At 39.7% G+C, this 22,654-nt stretch overlaps 1 protein-coding gene across 1 annotated transcript in view; it reads right to left on the bottom strand.

Moving 5' to 3' along the window:
- Nucleotides 1-22,654, bottom strand: part of TOPAZ1 (testis and ovary specific PAZ domain containing 1) — a 61,246-nt gene that overhangs the window by 17,509 nt on the left and 21,083 nt on the right. Inside the window, exons 8-17 of the mRNA XM_029071404.1 lie at nucleotides 20,241-20,326; nucleotides 18,506-18,631; nucleotides 15,898-15,961; nucleotides 13,456-13,607; nucleotides 13,177-13,269; nucleotides 12,135-12,250; nucleotides 9,214-9,280; nucleotides 7,076-7,253; nucleotides 6,482-6,582; nucleotides 1,448-1,613 (exon numbers count right to left, since the gene is read on the bottom strand). Of these exons, the coding sequence (XP_028927237.1) occupies nucleotides 1,448-1,613; nucleotides 6,482-6,582; nucleotides 7,076-7,253; nucleotides 9,214-9,280; nucleotides 12,135-12,250; nucleotides 13,177-13,269; nucleotides 13,456-13,607; nucleotides 15,898-15,961; nucleotides 18,506-18,631; nucleotides 20,241-20,326 (1,149 nt within the window). The remainder of the gene's footprint in view (nucleotides 1-1,447; nucleotides 1,614-6,481; nucleotides 6,583-7,075; nucleotides 7,254-9,213; nucleotides 9,281-12,134; nucleotides 12,251-13,176; nucleotides 13,270-13,455; nucleotides 13,608-15,897; nucleotides 15,962-18,505; nucleotides 18,632-20,240; nucleotides 20,327-22,654) is intronic.

Genomic DNA, 22,654 nt, shown 5'->3' on the forward strand with positions numbered 1-22,654 from the left:
ATTTGTACATTCCAAGCGCTTAGTACAGTGCTCTGCACATAGGAAGCGCTCAATAAATACTATTGAATGAATGAATTTGGGAGTCACCTGCATAGAGATGGTATTTGAAGCCAAGGGAGCGAATGAGTTCTCCAAGGGAATGGATGAGGGACTCCCACTGTTAGAGGTTAGGTGACAGAGGAACAGCCTGCAAAAGAGACTAAGAATGAGTGGCCAGAGAGGAGGAGAACCAGGAGAGGACAGTGCTGTGGTAGTTAACAGGAAAGGAAGAGAGACCAGGCCCAAGCTAGGGCTTTGTAACAGCTGAAGAACAGCAACAACTCAAGGAAAGAGAGACAAAGAGAGAATGAGGAAAGGACAAAGAATGAGAAAAGGCCTTCCTAAATCCCATTTGAGAGCCTACCTAAATCCCACTTGAGGCTCTCATATTAGGCAGTTATCTTCTCTTGCATGCAATGCCTACTTGCATTCTGGGAAAAGGAAATTTTACTTTCACTCCTACTTGCAAGGTGCTCCTTATTCCATTCCTTTTGGATACCTTTCATTCGGGAAAAAAATAATCTTATAAATAAATAATGAAAAGATCATTCATGATGTTCCCTTTCATTCTGCCTATAGCGATATATGGCTTCTAGTGGACCACCTATTTCTTTGTTGTATGACACGTTCAATATTATTGGTGGGAGGGGGAAATGGGTATTCCCACTCGTCAGTGTTCTAATCCTACTGCCTTTGTTGTCTCTTTGATGCTTCCTAAGCAGAGCCAAAAAGGTCCAAGGGAGGGGCAGGAGTAGCCTTCCTCATATGCCTTCTGCCCTCCTGATGAGACCCCAAATGTCTGTTCTGATTGCTCCAATGATTGCCCCATTTTTTAGCAGGGACTTCATATTCATTCATTCATTCATACATATTCACTGAGCACTTACTGTATGCAGAGCACTGTACTAAGTACTTGGAATGTACAATTCGGCAACCGAGAGAGACAATCCCTGCCCAACAATGGGCTCACAGTCTAAATGGAGGAGAGAGACAACAAATGAACGGACTGAATGAAAAGAAGAGAGAAATTTGACTTACTTTTGCCCCAACCAATCTGTCAGACCTGAATCTATTTATTTTTCAGTATAAAGGAATTTTAAACTTCATGAAGTTTTTTATTTAAAAAAAACCAAGACCCTCATAAACAAGTGAACCCGAACAAGAATCTTTCCAAAGTATAGGATAGTTATGCACAGGTACACTTTTTATTATCTCTGGGGAAAAAAGCCCCATGTTTTTTGTAGATCTGCTGCTTAGGATCTTTTTCAATAATCTATCCTAAGTCAGCTGGAAAATCTGCCATTAAAACAGCTTTAGATTATTCACAAAATGAAGAAGAGTGACATAAAAATTTGAGCCACGTTCATTTAATACTTGATTCTTATACAAATTGTACAAATGAACTTACCCCTCAATACCCATATTGCACCATCCAGGCTTCCACATTTAAGAAAAATTTCTGCTGCAATGTTAACAATTTGGCACCGTGGGGCGAGCATCTCAGGACCAGTAAGTCCTTTCAAAGTTGTGAAATGAATTTGCAGTTCAAGTAATTTATCTAGTACCTTCCTTCCCTAAAGCAAAATAAAGAAAACATATAATTAAATGTCACAAAGTATTGCAGAAAGAGCAATAACAGAGACAAAGCCAATTCTCAATTACATAGGGCATGATTCCTGTCAGGTGCCAGACTTTTGGCCATCTCGCTTCTCATTAGCACTTCCACTAGGCAACAGTGGTAGAACAGGTATGAAATCCCCATTTTACACTTAAGGAAACAGGCATAGATAAGTGACTTGCCCAAGATCACACAGCAGGCAACTGACTTAAAGCCAAAGGTCAGGAGTTTGATGCAAAGAGGAATCACTGATTGTTTTTGAGGAGGAATGTATGCAAAACTACTCACAACAATGATCAAGGCATCAGTGTGAAGTACGAACATTATAGGGGAGAGATTGGAGGCAGTGAGACCGGTGAAGAAACCAATAGTGTCAAGTGCCTGGGCAAGAATGGTGGCCTTTTGGATGGAGAAGAAGGGTCTAATTTGAGAAATATGGAGAAGAAAACTGACAGGATCGAGGGGTAGACGGAGAGGAAGAAATCAAGGATACTGCCAAAGTGGGGACTTCAGAGTCAGGGAGGAAGGTGGTGGGGTCAACTGAGATGGAAACATTAGGGAGGAAATATGAGGAGTTCAGAGACATCTGGAAATCATAATGTTGCAAGGATATCCATGTGGAGATGCCCTGGAAGCAAAAGGAACTGTGAGACTGAAGAGATGGAGAGAGGAGAGGGCTACGCTACTGAGAGATATTTTTGTGTCACCTACACGAAGGCGGTAGCTATCTGATCTGATTGTCTTGTCTCTATCCCAAGGTTTGGTACAGTGCTTGGCACAAATACAGTAACACCTAATAAATAAAACAGGTATCATTAGTATTATCTGATCTTTACACATTGGGTCAATTTCATCTGAAGTCAGGCTAATGGCATTTTACAGCCATACTGATTCTGGGAGTCTTTGCAAAGGGGTGGCCCCTTCTTGTCCTGGGATTGAAGCATTTTACGCACTCAGATCTGTATCCCTGAAGCACTTGATATTCACCGTGCCCCAACCCCACAGCACACATACTTATCCTTACATTCTGCCATTTCTCCCATCTTTTAGTATCTGTCTCCCCCTCTAGACTGTAAATTCTAGACAGCACATGTCTACCAACTATTTTATTGTACTCTCCCAAGCGCTTACTACAGTGCTCTGCACTCGATAAGTGCTCAATAAATACTGTCGACAGACTGAATGTTTGATGAAGCCACAGAAATAATCTCCCTGAGGGAGTGACTAAAGGAGAAGAGTATGAGACCCACAGCAGAGTCTGAGGGGATCTCCACAGCAGTTGATAGGCAAAGGAAGAGGTGGTGAAAGAGACTGAGAAGGACTGGCTAGAGAGGCAAGAGGAGAACCAAGATAAACCATCTGGGTTAAACCAAGGTAAGATAACATTATTACCAGAGAGTAGACCACCAAATCAGAGAACTAAGAGGTCGAGGAGGATTAGGATACAAAAATAGTCTATTAGCTATGGCAAGGTGGAAGTCTTTGGTGATTTGGATCTGGAGATGAGGAAACAGATGGAGGGTGCAGAGAAATACAGATAATTTTTTTGGGAAATAAACATGGATACTGGAGAATTGTTCTCCCTTGTACTTGAACTGTGAGCCCCATGTGGGATAGATATTATGTCCAATCTGCTTATATTGTAACAACTCCAGCATTTAGTAGAGTGTCTGACACATAGTAAGAGCTTAATAAATACCACTGTTACTATTTACAAATATTATATTTTTTATGTAGTCATCATTCCCACAACATACGACTCAGATTAGTCTTCTAATTAGCAAACTAAGTCACTTGAAGACTGTACCTAATTATTAGTAGATATCTTAAACTTCTTCAATAAGATTAGCAATGCTTTCTTCTAAACAAATGATCACAATCAATACTTAAAGAAAAGGTAAATCTACTTCCCACAGGAATTTTGTTTTAGGAAGATGGGTGATGTTTACAAAAGAACACTAGAATAATTGGCCAAAGAATCATCCACCTCAACCTGTTTCTCAATAGGTAAACTGTAATTCAGAGTAACTGAAACAGCTCATTGGTTCCATGTTAACCACTGGACATTTCTTTGGGGAGGAAGAGTGAGGTCTCTGCTCCTGAGGGCAGTAGAACCACTCTAAGCATATCTCTGATCCCAAAGACTCTGGAAGAGGATGATTAGTTCTAGGTCCCCTTCTATATTCTCCATCTACATCCACTCACTTGGAGAACTGATCTGCTCCCACGGCTTCAACTACTATCACCACAAGGATGACTTCCAAATCTACATCTCCAGCCCCGACTTCTATCCTCTGTATGCTATCTTGCATTTCCTCCTACTTCCTGGACATCTCTACTTGGATGTCTTGCTGGCACCTCAAACTTAGTACGTCCACAGCAGAACTTCTCCTCTTTTCCCCATGACTTCCCCATCACTGTAGACAACACGATCATACTCCGTGTCTCACAAGTCCAAAACTGTGGCCTAGTGGAAAGAGCATGGGCCTGGGAGTCAGAAGACCTATGTTCTAATCCTGGCTCTGCCAACTGCTTTGCCAACTGTAAGCAGTGTGACCTTGGGCAAATCACTTAACTTCTCTGTGCCTCAGTTTCCTCAACTGTACACTGGGGAGTCAATACCTGTTCTCCCTCCCACTTTAAGACTGTGAGTCCCATGAGGGTCAGGGACTGTGTCGGACCTAATTGACCTGTCCTATTAGAAGAGTGTTTGACACATAATAAGCCCTTAACAAGTACCATAAAACAAACAGTTATTCTCATTCTCTCACTTCTCTCATTCAACCTGCTCTGCACACATTTCCCCATTGCTCAAAAACTTCCAATTGTTGCCCATCCATTGCTGGAAACAAACTCCTTAACATTAGCTTTAAGACACTCAATCATTTCTTCCCCCTAACTAACCTCACATCTCTCACTACAACCCAGGCCCCCCACTACCAACCTACTTAGTGTACCTAGATCTCATCTCTTGCCATCAATCTCTTGCTTATGCCCACCCCACCACTTTGAACTCCCTCCTGTTTCATATCCAATAGACTACTGCTCTCCCCACCATCAAAGCCTTACTAAAATAATCTCTTTCAAGCCCTTCCTGACTAACCTCTCATTTCTCCATCCTCTTAGCGTCCCCTTCTATGTCACCTACGCAGTTGGGTCTGAACCTTTTCAAGACTTTGATACTCTCCCCACCCCCATCCACATAGCACATATACACATCCTTAAACTCTACTGCTTTCCTCTACACATAATTTATTTTAAAGTCAGTCTCCCCACTAATTGTAAGCATTTGGAGGGCAGGGATTGTGCCTACCAACTTTATTGTATTTTACTCTCCCAGGTGCATAGGGCACTGCATTACACACAATCGGTACTCAATAAATACCACTGTTTGATTTCTAAACTAAAATTGTGAGTTTTACCAAATTCACTGGTCAAATGCCAGCGCTTAGAACAGTGGTTGGCACATAGCAAATACTTAACAAATGCCATAATTATTATTATTCTAAAAATTAAGATATAGACCTCTCCATCTTTCACAAATTAAATTAAATGTTACAAGATCAAGAAATGTGTTTAACTATTCCTATTAATTCAAAGATAAAGAGTGGCTGCTCGCTATGGGCAGGGAATGTGTCTGTTTATTGTTATACTGTACTCTCCCAAGCGCTTAGTTCAGTGCTCTGCACACAGTAAGCGCTCAATAAATACAAATGAATGAAAGTACATGGGACTGGGAATCAGAATACCTGGGCTCTAGTTCCAGCTCTGCACTGGCCTACTGGGTGGTCTAAGGTAAGTCACTTAACCTCTCAGGGCCTCAGTTCTCTAAGATGTACGATGGAGATAAAACTGAGTTAGCACAGGCTGTTCCATACAGACTTGCAACCTGATACCCTATATCTACCTCAGTATTTAGCACATATTAAGAACTAAATGCCACTTCTTCAATATTTAGCATCTGTCCCAAACATAGTGGACATTTAATAGGTATTAGTTGAAATAAAGCTACTCAAAAATTTAAAAGTGGCAATATTTTTTCTTGACAATATACTTTTAAATAAATGTCAATGAGATTACAAAATTTAACCAAGGCACAAATATATTTTACTTAACAGACCCTTTCTCCAGGAGTTACCTCTGTAAAAATAAGGGAAATCAGCATGCTTTAACTGCTTGCTGAATATAAATTACTTTTTCCTTTAAGCTCAGAGCTCCTTTCTGACAACTGAATCATGAAACCCCCAGCGCAAGGACTGGAATGTTGGCTATCCCTAAGCCAGGAACAGATTGGCTTGGCTATTTTTAAGCATGACATCCTTAACGGATGGCTGCCGCTTTAAATAGTCTTCTGTGTCAAGTTCCTTATATATCTCTGTGCTGGGATTAAGCAGTGTCCTCATAAAGCATAGTATGTGGCTAAAATCCATCGTATTTGTGTACCGCTTACTGTGTGGATAGCAATGTACTATGGGCTTGGGAGAGTAAAATATAACAAAATTGGCGGACACGTTCTTTGCCCACAAGGAGCTACAATCTAGAGGAACCAGCTGAAATTTCTTGTAAATACTGGAGAGATGATGCAGAGAGCTTGGGTGCCCCAGAGAAATGTCGCTTCCCAGGTTTAACTATAGATTTGGTCTTTTCCAGTAAGGTCAGCACTACGAATGACACCCACCCACTTATCTAAGGGAGGCTAGCTCGCCTGGGAAGAATTTTTAGTCACTCCTAGTTTACTGCTTTTATATCAGTGATTTAAGTGTCAACTGCCACATTTTTAAGACTGACACTTTCTGGCCCAGATCAAACCACTCAATAAAATACCTTGGTCCACTGCAGTAATTTGTGATAGGCGTACATCACATTAATTCCAATTCTTCCTATAAAAGTTTTATCTACTCCATTGTTTCGTAAATCCTTACCAACTGAAAAGAAAAATACAGCCGTTAGTAGCAGAATATGAATAGTAGCAACTCTCAAACTATGTCAAAACTATTCTCTTAGAGTAAATTTATGGAAATGCTTTGAAAGGTATTATCAACAGTATATTTCACTTTTGACTTCAACGGTTATTGGAGAGTTTGCTGAGGAGTTAGCTTCTACTTTAAATTGATTTTACTTCAATTAGAACAATTGGCTCCAGTTCCAGTACTAATTCTGAAGCTTTTAATCAGTCCTGAAGAGTCTTGATTTTAAGAGAACAAAATATTTAACTCCTTATTTGTGTGTACTTCTCTGTCATTTACAGTGACAATATAGGTAGGAAAGGCTTCGGCATGAGTTGCATGAAATCTGAAATCTTTGCATCTGGAGAATAAGTACATAGCATTGGAAACAGTATGGCGAGCTACCCATTCCTGCCAAAGTGCACCATCCCACTCTGGTATTATGTAATTTTCAACAGAAGTGAAATTCCACCTGTTTCGGCAAATTCACAAAAAGGAACAACATCTGGTCTCTCCTTCGTGCAGTCTTCTGTAAACATTTCGGCAATACAAATAGAAAATCTCTTAAGATCAGAAAATTTCTCATATCTCATTCTTATAGTCATATATAAATTTCCAAGTGTAGTCCAGTCACCCTTTTCTTTACAATGCTGTTGAAAAGGACCAAAGACATAATAAATACCAAACTTTAAAAAAGATAATTGACAAACTAGTTCGATTCATCAACTCAGAGATCTCAGGGATCTGTGTATTAAAGAGCCATTGTGACTGTCTTCATCATTATTTATGAAGTCCCTACTTTAGGTAAAGCCTTTTTTTAAAGGCTATAAAAAGCCTTTTCAGGATCATCTAAGCATGATTTGTGTGTAGGGAAGATACTTAAAAATTGAATGGCTATACATAGCCACAAGTTTACATTAATTCCACTGTTACACTTGACACTCCTGCCATTCAAACCATTTTTATCTATTTAAATTTATGTATCATACATTGACTTGTGAAACTTTTGTTTCTTTGGGTCTCTTGCCTTCCCTGGTTTTCCCCAATGCAAAGTGAATAAATCAAGTGAACTTGGCACAAAAAGAGTCCTCTGGCCTCACTCTTAGGGAAAAATACTTATAGGGGTCACTCAAACCTTCAAGAGAATTATTAGAATCTCTCCTTTCTGTCCACCACCATATCACGGTCTTTACCTCAGCCTCCGTCCAGATTCTGGCAGCACAGGCTAGGATGGCAGAGGTGACAATGGTGGGAAGCCAACTAATAAGCCGACTGCCAACTGCAGAAGCAGGTAAGAATATATACAGGCTACAGCCATGGCTCTTGTGAGTTACACTGAACACCGGTGGAAATACTGCGAACCCAGCCACTGTAATGGGTGTGGATTCTATTCTTCTTTGCTCCTGCTACTCAGTGACAGCAACTTTTTGTGTGTCACTAAGCAGGGTGTACATGCATGAGTCTGGCAAGCTGATTGGTGTCTATTCCAATCTCTTCCTAGATTTTTCAACCTCCATGTGAAGAACAGGGAAACTCTGTTGCTTAAGGCTCAGCAGGTGAGTTGGATTTTTTTTGATCTGAAAATGTCTCCTTTTCAATAATTTATGTTTCGATTCAATACATTTAGCTCATTAATTCAGATGTCACTAATTCAAAATTCACACTGATTTGGGCCCTGCATATGTGACTGAGGCTACAGTTAATCCCTCTTCAAACCAAACATTCAGTTCTACCATAACATGTGCTTTCGTTACACATTTTGGACAGAATGTGATGGCAGAATCAAGGAAAATTCTTATGACAATCCAGGTCTGATTCGGATAGAACACCATGTGCTGGGAAAAAATGGCTTTGTGCTTGTCAGCGGCACTGGACATGGAGAGTACTAAAACATGGGTTTTCCTTAACATGGGATCATTCATCAGGAAGACAACCCCCCACATTATAGAAGAATTGATTGTAGAAAGGTAACTGACAGAGGAGCTAGCTTTTCGGCTAGATGATTCACCTGGAATTTGGTTTTGTTTATAAAAGAAATAACCTCACACTCACACTGCTGAGCTTTCCCTACCAACATGCATCAGTGCCTTCCTAGGACTGTTGTTGCTTCCCTGGAATCCTGTTCCTTCCCTCTCTTTGGGGGCTGAACCTCCAGTCAGCAACCACCAGCAGCAGGGGCCACTGCTCTATGGGACTGAGCTTTCTTTGTCATAAAAAGGAAGCTCCAGAGGAGGCCTGCTGTGGCAGTTGGGGGTGGGCGGTCAACCAGTGAAAGGAAGAGGAAGGGAAAGCAATGCAAGCACCTTATTTGGAAACAAATTCAGCTGGGAAGAAATAATCCAATCACCCTTCCCCTGCCAATCTTAAAAAAATCTAAAACAGAGATATTGAAAGGATTCCCTTACCTCTCACCACACCCCAATACCCCAAATTAGTGGGTTTTTTTCTGCACAACTAAAAAATATTATTCTGCAAATGTCCATTCTCCACCACATCCAATCCAAAGCTTTTTATTAAAAAACAGCTACTACTCAAATTATTTTTCTGCTTCAAAACATTTGACAATATTACAGGCAATATATTTTAGAAAACAAATTACAGGTGCCATACCTCTATTTCAGCTATTGCTAAATCTAAATCGTAAATCCAGCTCTTTGAAAACTGTTTCACCCGTAGCCTTAAACAAGAGATAAAGGTTATTCTTCTGTTCACTAACAAAACAGTTACCATTAATTCCAGTTTGTCGGTTATCATATAATCCAAAGACTGGGGACAAATGTCTTTTTAGTATCCCAAAGTGCAAAGTAATTTATGTTGTATTATATCGAGAGCTGTATACAAACATCATGATCACATTTATCTTGGGCTTGAGTGACAATACTTTAGAAAATTAATTCACAAATACTTCTACCAATACATTTAATTCAGTATCAAAATATTAACTTCAGGTAAAGTCTAACTATAAGTATTCCCCTTACAACATATCGATTATGGTTTCAATGGCAAAATAAGGGGGTTCTGATGAAGAAGGTTTAAAATCATTTGAAATAGTATAAAGTTTCTAGTACACCTGATGAAATATACGGTTGTTTAAAACCAAAAGAAGCACAAAGAATGAAGTAAAGATGTTGCAACTGGCTCCCTGATGGTCATGAACCACTGATAGTACTACCTCTAGGATTCTTTGATTCTGCTTGAAAACAAGCTTTTAAAATAAGCATTCCTGCAAGCCACAGAGTGGTATAACAAATACCCAGTCACATTACCACACTGTGTTTTCCTAGTCTCCCATCACATTCAATTCAAATGCCTCTCATTTCCCCAATTACTCATTTTTGGCTATAAAGTGCATTTGCTAAAAGAGAGAGCATTTGCTAAAATATGGTCATTAATTCACAGAGGCCTTCAATTTTTTTTAGAAGGTACATTCAGCCTGTTTAGCTCAGAAGTTATTCTAGGTCCAGAAGTAACTGTTTACATGGGGAAAAAAGGAAATCAAGAAGTTTGATTTAGGTGTTGAGTTTGTACAGATCTCCTAAAAATGGTTTTTAGACACCTAGAGTTCAGTCAATTTGATGTTGCCTTTGACAAAATATAGAAAGAAGGCATGGACTGGATTGTTTTGCATGGAAAATAAACTCCTCCATATGAGTGGGGCATATGTCAGCTGAGCAGCCAACTTGCAGGACTGAAAATTTGACTTAGCCAGTGTGGAAATGATTGGGGCAATTTGCTCCAGTTTAGAACCACTAGGGCGACTTCTCCCTACCTCCCTACCTTAGCTGACAGGCCCCCACAAGGTGAGACCAGTTTACGTCCACATCCACTTAAAAGAGGGATATCCTAAGATTTTGCTTTTCCTGGCCTTTCTGGGACCCTCTATTATGGCTGAGAACTCCAACTGGACTCTGGAACCAATCCATTTCCCAGTCCATCCAGAGAAAATTTGAAGATTCACCAGCTCACCCAGAGAGAATTTGAAGATTAGACATTAAACACACCTGTGGGGCGACCACAATTTATGTATTATTATTTATCCATATTTATTTATATTTCTGTTTGTCTCCTGTCTAGACTGTAAACTCCTTGTGGGCAGGGACTATGTTTACCAACTCTGTTATACTGTACTTCCCTAAGCACTTAGTAGAGTGCTTTCTGTATGCTGTAAGCACTCAATAACTATGATTGGATTGATACTATATACTGGATGTTTCAGAGCCACTAGAAAGGAAGAGAAGTAGCATGGTCAGATAAGCAGTGTAGAAAGAACATAGCCCTGGGAGTCGGAGGCTCTGGGTTCTAATCCTGACTTCACCACTTGCCTGCTGTATGACCTCGGGAAAGTCACTTAACTTCTCTGTGCCTCAGTTCCCTCCATCAGCACTATGGGGATTCAATACCTGTTCTCTTAATTAGACTGAGAGCCCCATATGTGATCTGATTACCTCGTACCTAACCCAGTTTTTGGCACATACTGTTTTATAAATATCAATAATAATAATAACTCTCTTCTGGAACCAGAAGCTAGAAACTGATCTACTCTAGCATGGTCTTCACATACTTCATTGGGACTTGATTTTTTTTATAAGCAAAAGAAACTCAATTCTGCTGCTATCATCATCAGCTTGAAAGAGAATGGTGGTGTGTACCAGCACACAAAGCTGCTCTTTAAGAATCCACTGTAGTCAGACTGTTGGTCCCAAATTCATTTGGTCTTATAGGTCAGGGTGGGCTACTATGTTGGGTATGGGTCTACCTCAAGTAGCTCCCCAGCATGTCTCTCCATTTAGAACTGAGTTCAAGATGGAGGGCTGCAGTATGGTGAATGAATGTGACGCAGTCACAGGGGGTAAATTTTCCCCCACAGGGAACTCCCTTTAAGTCATGGAATTACAGATCCTAGTATTCATAGAGATAACTGTGCATAAACAACTGCAGTCTGCATGATGGGCAGAACTTCATGCACTCTTTGCCGTTCCAACAAGATCCAAGATGTGTTAAGGATACTGGATTCCTGGGTACTGGCTTATGCTCAACTTGGTGGTCTGGGCAAATTCCGTTTATCAGAGTTCTAAATTTGTTGCCACTGCTGACTCTTGGAGGGTGAGGACAGCAGATGTGGAAGTATTGGGGAGCAGAGAGGAGACATTTTGTTGCCTCTGCATTTGCGATCTTAGCTTTTTGGGAGAGATGTGGGAGAAATCTACAACAAAAACTATAATGGGAGAAAAACAGAATTGCACACTCTACCCACTAATGGATGCTATCAGTGTCCAAAATTAATAATGGGAAAGGTTGTGTAAAACATATATGACAGTGAATATGTATGTGACTGGGGATGGGACAAAGGGGATAGTGGGGTAAATGTGTGACTATGTAATAGGGGAAAACTCTACATATAATTTCTGTGGATATCTGTACTTTTAAAAACTCACTATCAGGTTCCATATATGCACACAAGTACACGTACACACACATACACTCTCTCTCTCTCTCTCTTTCTCTCTCTCAAACTTACGAAGTGCTCTCACCTCGATTTCATTTCCAATACCGCATTTATATGCTGTTTGGAGGCTTGTAATTGGTGTAAAACACTGATAACATAGTTAAAGTTTTCAGAATCAAGAACCATTCCCGCTTCAATAAGCTGTAAAGGAAAGGAAAGAAATGTGTTTATAATACGAGGCATATAAATGTTTTCCAAAGCAAATTTCTGCTAATGCTGTCTATGAGAGATGAAGGAAGATAAAATGATGGGAGGGAATAAAAGATCACTATACATTTGAGATGGTCTATCTTTCATGCCCATGGGCAGGGAGGAAGAGGAGGAGGAGGAGGTGAAGCCTATTTGCCACTCAAATTTTGTCTCTCTTTCCTGGCCCTTTTACTTTCCCCAATAACCAAGATTACCTACTAATTTCCTGACATGCTCTGAGATTTATCAATTCCTCCACTATCTCGGGTCTAGTTTTTTAAAAAATTAATTCTTATCCAAACTCAAAACACAATACTCAGGGTGAGGGTATTTATTAAGATCTAATGTGGTCCATAAGGTACACCTGAAGCCAAAGCTAGGGAAACAGAGGAGAAGACATTTTGGATGCATGGACGGGACAATTCTAAACATTAGGCTGGATTTTAAGGATGGCAACAATTGAATGGTTTCCTCTAAGCAACCTGTTCCTACAGCCAGACACTGAATACTGGCTGGATTTCAGGTTTGTCCCAGTAATGCATTTCTTATATGGTGAAAAAACATATCTTACTCCTATCTTTTGCTTCCCACCCTTCAAATGCTTGAAGCTAGCTTTTGCTTTAACATGAAGGCAGGCAGAAGGAGAAACAAAATTGCTGGTCTAGAGGATGCCTTTTCCTATCTGCTTTGACTAGGTCAGGGTTATTTAGATATAGCAAGGAATTTTCTCAAAGGAGAATACTGTGACAACCAATTTGAAGAAAGGGTATACTCAAGTGTAAAAATAAAATATAAAATAGATTTTACAAAATAAGTAGGAAAACAGTGATTTGCAATATCACAAAAGAGGGGCAAGGAAAAGTGAGTTACAGACATACCTTATGAAGAGTATCAACTAAAGGAGGTATAGCATATTTGAAATTCATAGATGCCACATATTCAAAAACTTTTAGAAATATCTTTATTGCCGGCTGGAAAACAAAGATATATGCTTTATTTCTGCTTTAATGTCTTCATCATTGTAGTATTTCAATGTTATCTAATTTCAACCTGCTCTTCAAGAATACTCCTCCAGTTAAAAGCAAAAGAGATGAGTCAAACTATAACAAAATATTACAAAAAAGATAAACCTTTCAAAATCTTTCAATGTCACTTACCAACATTTTAATCATTACGCTGATGTTCACTACCTGAAATATCTGTTTCAAAAAACCATGCTCGAGTAAGTAAAGCAGAAGATCATTTAGCACTTGTAAATCAAAATATAATCCAGGAGGACACTCTCCATAGAAATCCACAAATATGTTTACTGAAAATTAAAACAGATCAAATTAATTTGATTTTCAGATGTAACATCCTAAATTATTTACCTTGGATATATTTTAAAATAAAATACACACCTAAAATCCTGAAAAATTATGATTCCTAAGTGTGAACTAGTGGAGATGCAGAATGATCAGCAAAGCACAGGACTGGAAGTAGTAGTCGTAATAGTATTAATTTAGTGCCCTAAACCTGGCTCTGACACCGGCCTGCTGTATGATCTTGGACAAGTCAGTTAAGTTCTCTGTACCTTAGTTTCCTCATCAGTAAAACATGGAACACCTGTTCTCCTCTTCCTTAGATTGTGAGCCCCTGCAGGGACTGGTTTTAATCTGATTAGACTGTATCTACTTTTCTATTCGACATATAGTAAGAATTTAAATGCTACAATTAATAATAATAATAATAATAATAATGATAATAATAAAAGTAATGCTGGTATTTAAGCATTTACTATGTGCCAAGCACTGTTCTAAGCGCTGGGGTAGATACAAGGTCATCAGATTGTCCCAAGTAGGGCTCACAGTCTTCATCCCCATTTTCCAGATGAGGTAACTGAGGCAGAGGGAAGTTAAGTGACTTATCCAAAGTCACACAGCTGATAAGTGGTGGAGTCAGGATTAGAACCCACAACGTCTGACTCCTAAGCACGGGGTCCTTCCACTGAGCCACGCTATCTGCTCGCTGACCTTGGGCAATTCAATTCACTGAGCCTCAGTTACCTCATCTGTAAAATGGGGTTTGAGACTGTGAGCCCCACGTGGGACAGGGGCTGTGTCCTACTCAATTTGCTTCCCCTCAGCGGATTGTGTCCAACTTGATTAGCTTATTTCTAAACCAGTGCTTAGTACAGTGCCTGGCACATAGAAAGCACTCAACTAATACTATTATTATTGTTATTGGTGAAAGGTACTGACAGTCAGCGATTTTAAAGTCTTCAATGTGTTCATAGCATAAATATCTATGGTGTGGGGAATGTCAAACAATGATCTTATTTCAGCTATCAAATAGGAGGCTTAGATTCCTCAATTCTGATCTAACACCATCAATGAGACAGGGGAACACAAAATTTCCCAATCTTTTGCTGCAGAAAAATGACTGCTTCCTGGCATGACAGATGAACTAACCTCCCTGGGGTTCGCTCTAACCATGCTGGAAGTTAGGGGTTTTCTTAATGGTATTTGTTATGCACTTACTCTGTGTCAGGCACTGTACTAAGCACTGGTTTAGAAATAAGCTAATCAAGTTGGACACAATCCCTGTCCCATATGGGACTCACAGTCATAATTCCCATTTTACAGATGAGGTCACTGAGGCCCAGAGAAATGAAGTGCCCAAGGTCACCGAGAGGACAGATGGAGGAGCCAGGATTAGAATCCAGGTTCTTCTGACTCCCAGACCCGTGCTCTATCCAGCAGGTTAAGTCTGAGATGGTCTCAGGTGACCCTTAAATGCCCTGAAGAGGTCTGTCTTGGGAAGGCTAAGTTGTGGTGAAGAGATGAGAGGAGGGAATGATTGAGAGCTGAGTATATGAGAGCGCTTCAGAATCAATGGGGAGGAGGGCCTTCAGAACCATCTTAGCTCCTTTGGGATTCTCTGAGTGAGATGTGAATCTCTGTTTAAGCCCGGTCTTTGGGCTACGCCATGAAATGGCAAATCAGGATTCGGGAGGGGTAGTTTATACTTCCCTACCTCGCTAAGGACTTTTCCATGGCCCCAGTTCTGACTTGCAATATGTTCTTGCCAAAGTCTCTGTGTTCTCACTGGGACCATCAATCCTGGTGAGACAACAGAAACAAACACTTCTGGGCAAGGCATTATGTATTAGGATTCTTTCTCCCTCAGCCCAGATGTCAGATATGGCTGGATACAGAGAGGTCATTGGCCTTGTACTATATTCAGACTGGGTCAGGTTCGAGATTTTGGGCCAAAAATATAGTTTTGAGGTACCATGAGACTATATGGGTGTTATGGGTCATTGTTGTTGTCAGAATCCATTGGTGGCCTAGTTTCAGCAACCTCAAACACCCACCTGGACTGCAGCTTTCAGAAACCTAGAAGTTACACCTACGAGCCCCAAAACTGCTCTGACATTACATTGCTTAAAGTAGGGGAGAGATTTCACAAGAGACTCAACTCTTAGCCTCTCTTCTGGAAATTTCTGCATCTTTTACTTGAGGAAAATATTCATTTTAAATAAAAAAGTCTTATTTCATCTAAACAGACATATAAGTGACTGCAATAACTGTAAATGGAATAAAGTATAGGTTGCACACCTGCACGTCGTAGTAAGCATGGCTCATTTATATTTACATATTTCTTAAGTATTTCCATGCAAACCTACAAAAGATATGAATATGAGTTAAAATTTTCTTTAATAGTCATGAAAATAAATTCCTTATTACAGGTGAGATCTCTAGTACTTGACTGTCTTAGATTTCTGTGTGATAAGAGCATGATAATGAAGTTGTTCTGTTGTCAGCAGCGTGGCTTAGTGGAAAGAGCACAGGCTTGGGAGTCAGAGGTCGTGGGTTCTAATCCCAGATCCACCCACTTGTCAGCTGTGTGACTTAGGGCAAGTCACTTAACTTCTCTGTGCCTCATTTACCTCATCTGGAAAATGGGAATTGAGACTGTGAGCCCATTGAAGACAACCTGATTACCCTGTATCTACCCCAGAGCTCAGAACAGTGCTTGGCACAGAGTAAGTGCTTAACAAATACCATCATCATCACTTCTATTGGGAGAAAAATAGAGAAGATGGAAGTGCAAAATTGTTCACTTTAGAGAAAAACATAGCAGATAGTTTAAAAACAAAAACACATATACTCAATGCCTGAGATGACATCAGGTGGTACAGGAGCATGAGAAAAAATATTCATAAGACATTTCACTTAGGCAAAATTAAGGGAAGAAGAAAGCCTTTGGAAAAGGTAAGCTGTAAGGACAAGGTAAAATTCAGTAATACTGTGAAGAAACAAGATAGAAAAGGCCTTGACTGCCTCTAGTCTGGTAAGAGTTCTAGGGAATGGCTCTTGTCCTGGACTGACCAAAGAGCGGTGTGACCTACTGAAAAGAGCACGGGCTCGGGAGTCAAGGGATCTGGGTTCTGATCCTGGCTCTATCTGTTGTGTAACTGTGGGCAAGTCATGTATTGTCTCTGGGCCTCAGTTTCCTCAACTGTAAAATGGGAATTCCTATTTAGAGTGTGAACACCATGCAGGGACTGTGTCTGACCTGATTACCTTGTATCTAACCTACTGTTGGCACTTAGGTGCTTAACAAATACTACTATTGTTATTATTGCTATTAACACTACATTTTTTCTCTCTTCACCCACTTCTCCCCAGCTTGAATGCTCTGCTCTTCCCAAACTCACCTTTTTATTCAAATTCATTCTCAACTCTCCCACATTACTAATTGTAAAATTATCAATTATACTGAGTGGAGAAATTGTAAAATAGCTTTTTTTTTAAAAAAAAACAAAAACAAAAACAAAATTTGTTAAGTGCTTACTACATGAGAAGCACCACACTAAGCGCTAGGGTAGATACAAGCTAATCAGGCCAGACACAGTCCATGTTCCACATTGGGTTCACAGTCTTAATTCCCATTTCACAGATGAGATAACTGAGGCACAGAGAAGTGAAGTGACTTGCCTAAGGTCACACTGCAGACCTATGGTGGAGCAGGGATTAGAACCCATGACCTTCTGACTCCCAGGCCTGTGCTCTATCCACTAGGCAATGCTGCTCCTCATGACTTTATCAAGGTATGTTACGTACAGTTTGACAACTATATATAGTATATATGTATATGTATATATAATAATAATAATGGTATTTGTTAAGCGCTTATTCTGTGCCAAGCTCTGTTCTAAGCACTGGGATAGATACAAGATAATCAGGTAACCACGTGGGGCTCAGTCTTCATCCCCATTTTACAGAGGAGGTAACTGAGGCACAGAGAAGTTAAGTTGCTGGCTTGCCCCAAGGTTACATAGCAGACAAACGGCAGAGCCGGGATTAGAACCCATGTCCTCTGACTCCCAAGCCTGTGCTCTTTCCACTAAACCATGCTGCTTCTCATATAGAATCTACAATTCTATTTATTTATATTGATGACTGTTTACTTGTTTTGATGTCTGTCTCCCCACTTCTACACTGTAAGCCCGTTGTGGGTAGGGGCTGTCTCTCTTTATTGCTGTATTGTACTTTCCAAATGCTTAGTACAGTGCTCTGCACACGGTAAGCACTCAATAAATACGATTGAATGAATGAATGAACCTCAGGGGATGTATAATTATATCAGTCTGGCAGAAACTAGAATACAATCTGCATCTCTGTACCTAGAACTTTACCCACAAGCTCAGGAAAGTTATTATAACAGTCTTATGAATTTACTTGGTTTGGTACAAATTGCTGGGGACAACGATACAAGAGTGTCAAATCAAATGATAGCAACGTTTTAAAATTTAACAATTCTTTGGTTCTTACATTTCTAAAATAATCTCTAATTTCAGATGAAATAATTTGTTTTTTTAACTCACATTTGAAGAGGGTGACACTAAATTTCAAAATTTTAAGTCAGCTCATAACTAACAATGGAAAAATAAGGATCCAATAAGATTATTCAACAATTTCTCTGAAAAAAATGCCACCTTCTACAATTTTGTATATTTCTGTCACTTGAATTTTTATATGGCCTGCATCCTCACATGTAATTTTTATATCAAATTATCAAGCACAAGTGGATAAAGCATTTGAAACACGTAATCGGTACCACAGAACAATATGAACTTTCCAGAAGAGAGTGGCTGAAAGTGCCTTATCCAGATGGGCATAACTTACCATAACTCTACTTCAATTATTTGCACATTTTTACCTTTTCATCTCCTTGTCCAGGTACATGGCCAAATTTACATTGTAATCGCTCACAGCCACGCAGTGTATTGAAATAAAATTTGCAATATCCATGGGGCAATGCAGTCAACCCTAAGGACTTCTGAAACTTGAAGAAAATAAGTTTCATACATAAATATAGTCTATATCCTTTTCATTTCATAGCTTATGAAGAATACATTGATTTTACAACAACAAATCAACCTTCTGTTTTTTTTACAAAGTCAGCAAACTAAAAAGATTGGCAACTACTCTTCTCATTAAGGAGAAAAAAAACATATCAATTTACACTTTTAAAACAAATGAAAGAAAAGTGAGAATATTTCTAAAACAGACATACCAAAAAGATTATCTCACATGTCTTTGGAAAGAAGGAAAATAATTAGGGATGTTGTAAAATTAGTAGGTGAAACAAAACACATTATCAGAACGGTGACAGAAATGAAGAAAATGCTTCTCCCATGGCAAAGATAGATTTAAGGACATATTTTTGAGGGAAGCAGCATTTCTTTCAGGGATCATATTGAGGTTTTACATTTGAAGAACAACCACCCATTCCGTGGTCACCCTTTAAGAGTGAAGGGAAGCAGCATGGCCAGTGGGAGCATGGGCCTGGGAATCAGAAGGATCTGGGTTCTACTCCTGGCTCTGCCACTTGCCTGCTCTGTGACTTTGGGCAATCACTCCACTTCTCTGTGCCTCAGTTATCTCATCTGCAAAATGGGGATTAAGACTGTATGCCCCATGTGGGACAGGGACTGTGTCCAATATGATTAGTTTGTACCTACCCCAGCTTTTAGAACAGTATAGTTCTTACACATAGTAAGAACTTAAATACCTTGAAGAAAAAAAAAATATTCCAATGGTTGTCTATTTTCCTACACACCAAAGAGACTCCTTACCATCAGCTCTAAGACAATCAGTTTTCTCCCTCCTTACCTTGCTGATCTATTACATCCTAATCTGCACACTTCGCTCCTCTGATGCCAACCTACTCCCTGTACCTCAATCGTGTCTATCTTGCTTCCGATCTCTTGCCCATGTCCTCCCTCTGGCCTGGAACTCCCTCCCTCTTCATAACTGCCAGGTCCCATCTTCAAAATCCTCCTAAAATCATATCTCCTCCAAGAGGCCTTCCCTAAGCCCTCATTTCCCCTACCTGCCCTCCCTCCTGTATTACCTAGGCACTTGGCCGTGAACCCCTTAAGCACTTCTGTATTCACCCCACCCCTGCAGTACGGATAATCTATTTTCCCCTTCTAATTTATTTTAATATCTGTCTCCCCACGTTGACTGTCAGCTCCTCCTGGACTGGGAACATGTCTACCAACTCTACTGTACTTTCCCAAGGGCTTAATAAAGTGTTCTGCACACAGTAGGTGTTCAATAACTACTACATTGATTAATACTTGATTGATCCCTTCTGGGGGAAGAGAACCATTGTAACATCTTCTGCCACTAGTATTCCATCCCTAACAGCCTCTCCCTTACTGGCCCCACCTCAAATAAGTGGCAACCCACACTTTCCTTGCCCAGTTCACTCAGAGACTTTCTGAACCAGGAAAAGAGTGGTAACTATAAAAAAACCCAAATTATGTTAATTTTTGGAAGTTTTAAAATTTAAACCCAATTTTACCCTGTTAAAAAAAGTACTGCTCTCCAAATTATATTTTTAAACCCTCCAAATCCATACTCTAGTTAAGAGCTCAAGAACTTACTATTGCAGATCTCTCTCTTTTAAATATTTCACAGCTTTCAGAATTTGGCAATATCAGGAAAGGTTGTTCCTCTGGAAATCGGAAATCTGGAAGTGATCATAAAGCTGTTCACTCAGTACCATCTATCATGTTCCTATTTGTTCCTTTAATAACCATAGTGCTTAGGCCTTATTTAATTATTTTAAATTCTAATGGGCAGGATTTGTTAAAATTATCTTTATCTTTTGTAAAAATACACTTAGAAAGCATGCTTGGAAAAATTTGGGCTGAACCTAGATTCCTGGGATTGGAAATGACTTTCAGTCAACTGGGTAATGGGATGGAGGGCGGAGGGGGAGAACAGGAGTGGAAAAGAGCTCCAGAGAACATGTGCAAATTCACAGCCTCCGTGGGTCTCTCTGATTTACATCTGAATGGCTATCAGGAAAAAAAAACAAAGAGATGGGAAATTCACAAACTTCAAGGCTGAAGCTAAGGAGAATATGAAGGTGAAGAGATTCACACCAGCAGAGCTAAGGGGGAAATGCCAGAATAAGCAATGAGTATATGGCTGAGGTTAAGACAGGCTACATCCACCTTGGGCTAATTATGGAATCTCTGAAACCTTTAAGACTAGAGAATATTAGAAGCAGCATGGCCTAGGGGAAAGACCACAGGGCTGGGAGTCAGAGGACCTGGGTTCTAATCCTGCCTCTGCCACATGTCTTCTGTGTGACCTTCACTTCAATTCTCTATGCCTCGGTTACCTCATCTGCAAAATGGGAATTAAGACTGTGAGTCCCATGTGGGGCATGGACTGTGTCCAAACTATCTTGTATCTACCCCAGTGCTTAGAACAGTGTCTGGCATATAGTGTTTAACAAATATCATTCAAAATGTACATATTCGTAAAAAGGAAATAATTTGTTTAATGTTCTTCTGACTTCCTACTGATGCTGTCTTACTACCTAAACGTTCATTGGTGTTAATGCTAAAAGGATTTTTATTAAAGCTATTGTTGGGTAAAAATCACTAACATGAAATATAGAAGGTTCCTTGAAGGCACAGATAATTACATAGTAATTGTATTGTACTCTTCCAAGCACTTAGTACAATGTCTCCAAATAAAAGGTACTCAGTAAATATTAATGATTGATACTGGGATTTGGCACTTTGGGTAGACAAGTCCATACCCGGGCCACTGGGACCCTCAGGGAGCAGCTATCTTCCCAACCAAAGGGTGGGTAAGTTTAGATAGTGAGGGTTTTTTTGTTTGTTTGTTTTTGAGGGGGAAAGATGGAGGGAACTAAAATTCAAGACTTGGAATGATGACAGCATTTACCATGTTATCTCAGAGAACTCTAGCTAAAAAGTGGCTCTGAAAGGGATCTGGAAGGCTGAGAACTTTGGGTGTAAAATACTCAAGTCAGATTTGAATGCAGAAAGTTCTACTTGTACAGATTATGGCTCATAGGAGCCCTTTGGGAGTGAGGAGGAAATACAGGGGATTTAGCCTAGAAAACTCAGAAGTGTAGGCCAATCATCAAACATGTGGGTGATTACACATAACAGGGTTTTGGAATGTTCATAAACATAACCCAAATCCCCCCAAAACGTAGACTACTTTAACCATAATTTTGACACAATATAATTTAACATTGCCTTATCTAAAATTTTCCTGCTTCAAAACTGCTAATATTTAAACCTAAAATGGAAAATAATTATTAGGCATAAAATAGAAAAGTGAGTAAAAATGTCTAAAGTTAGTAATTTCAGTCATTTTAATTTTGTCTTGGTGCTTCACGCATTCAAATCCTCACTCAACAGACTGTCCTTTCCAAGGAACTGGACTTCTTTCAAATACCTGAAAAGCAGGACATTTTTACTATACCGCTTAAATATTCTGGGTTTCCACCCCACCACAATGACAACAGGAGCGATAGTATCTGACTCTGTATACCTAGGACCTGTCTGCTGAACTATTAGTAGGAAACACTTTAAGGAGATGGGCTACTGATTCTGGTAGTGGTAATGCTTTTTTCCGAATCGACAATGACTTCGTGTACCATTAAGTTGGTGATCAAAAGCCACTTTTATTAAAGACAACAACATAAACATATGCAATTAAGAGGCACCCATTCATACCTGTGTCAAGTGTAAGGCAAGTCTGGGACTTGTCACACCTTTAGTGGTGCATTTAAGATGACCATGTCCAATCTGATTAACTCATACCTACCCCAGTGCTTAGAACAGTGCTTAGCACATAGTAAGCACTTAACAAGTACCATAATTATTATTATTCTGGAGGGCAGGGATTTTTATCAACTCTACAGTACTGTATTCTCCCAAGCACTTAGTACAGTGCTCTGCACACAGTAAATGTTTAGTAAACATCCTATAGTTTGATTCTACTGATTTTTTTTACGGTATTTGTT

Source organism: Ornithorhynchus anatinus, chromosome 8 (genome assembly GCF_004115215.2).
Source record: "Ornithorhynchus anatinus isolate Pmale09 chromosome 8, mOrnAna1.pri.v4, whole genome shotgun sequence".
In the NCBI taxonomy this organism is placed as follows: domain Eukaryota; kingdom Metazoa; phylum Chordata; class Mammalia; order Monotremata; family Ornithorhynchidae; genus Ornithorhynchus; species Ornithorhynchus anatinus.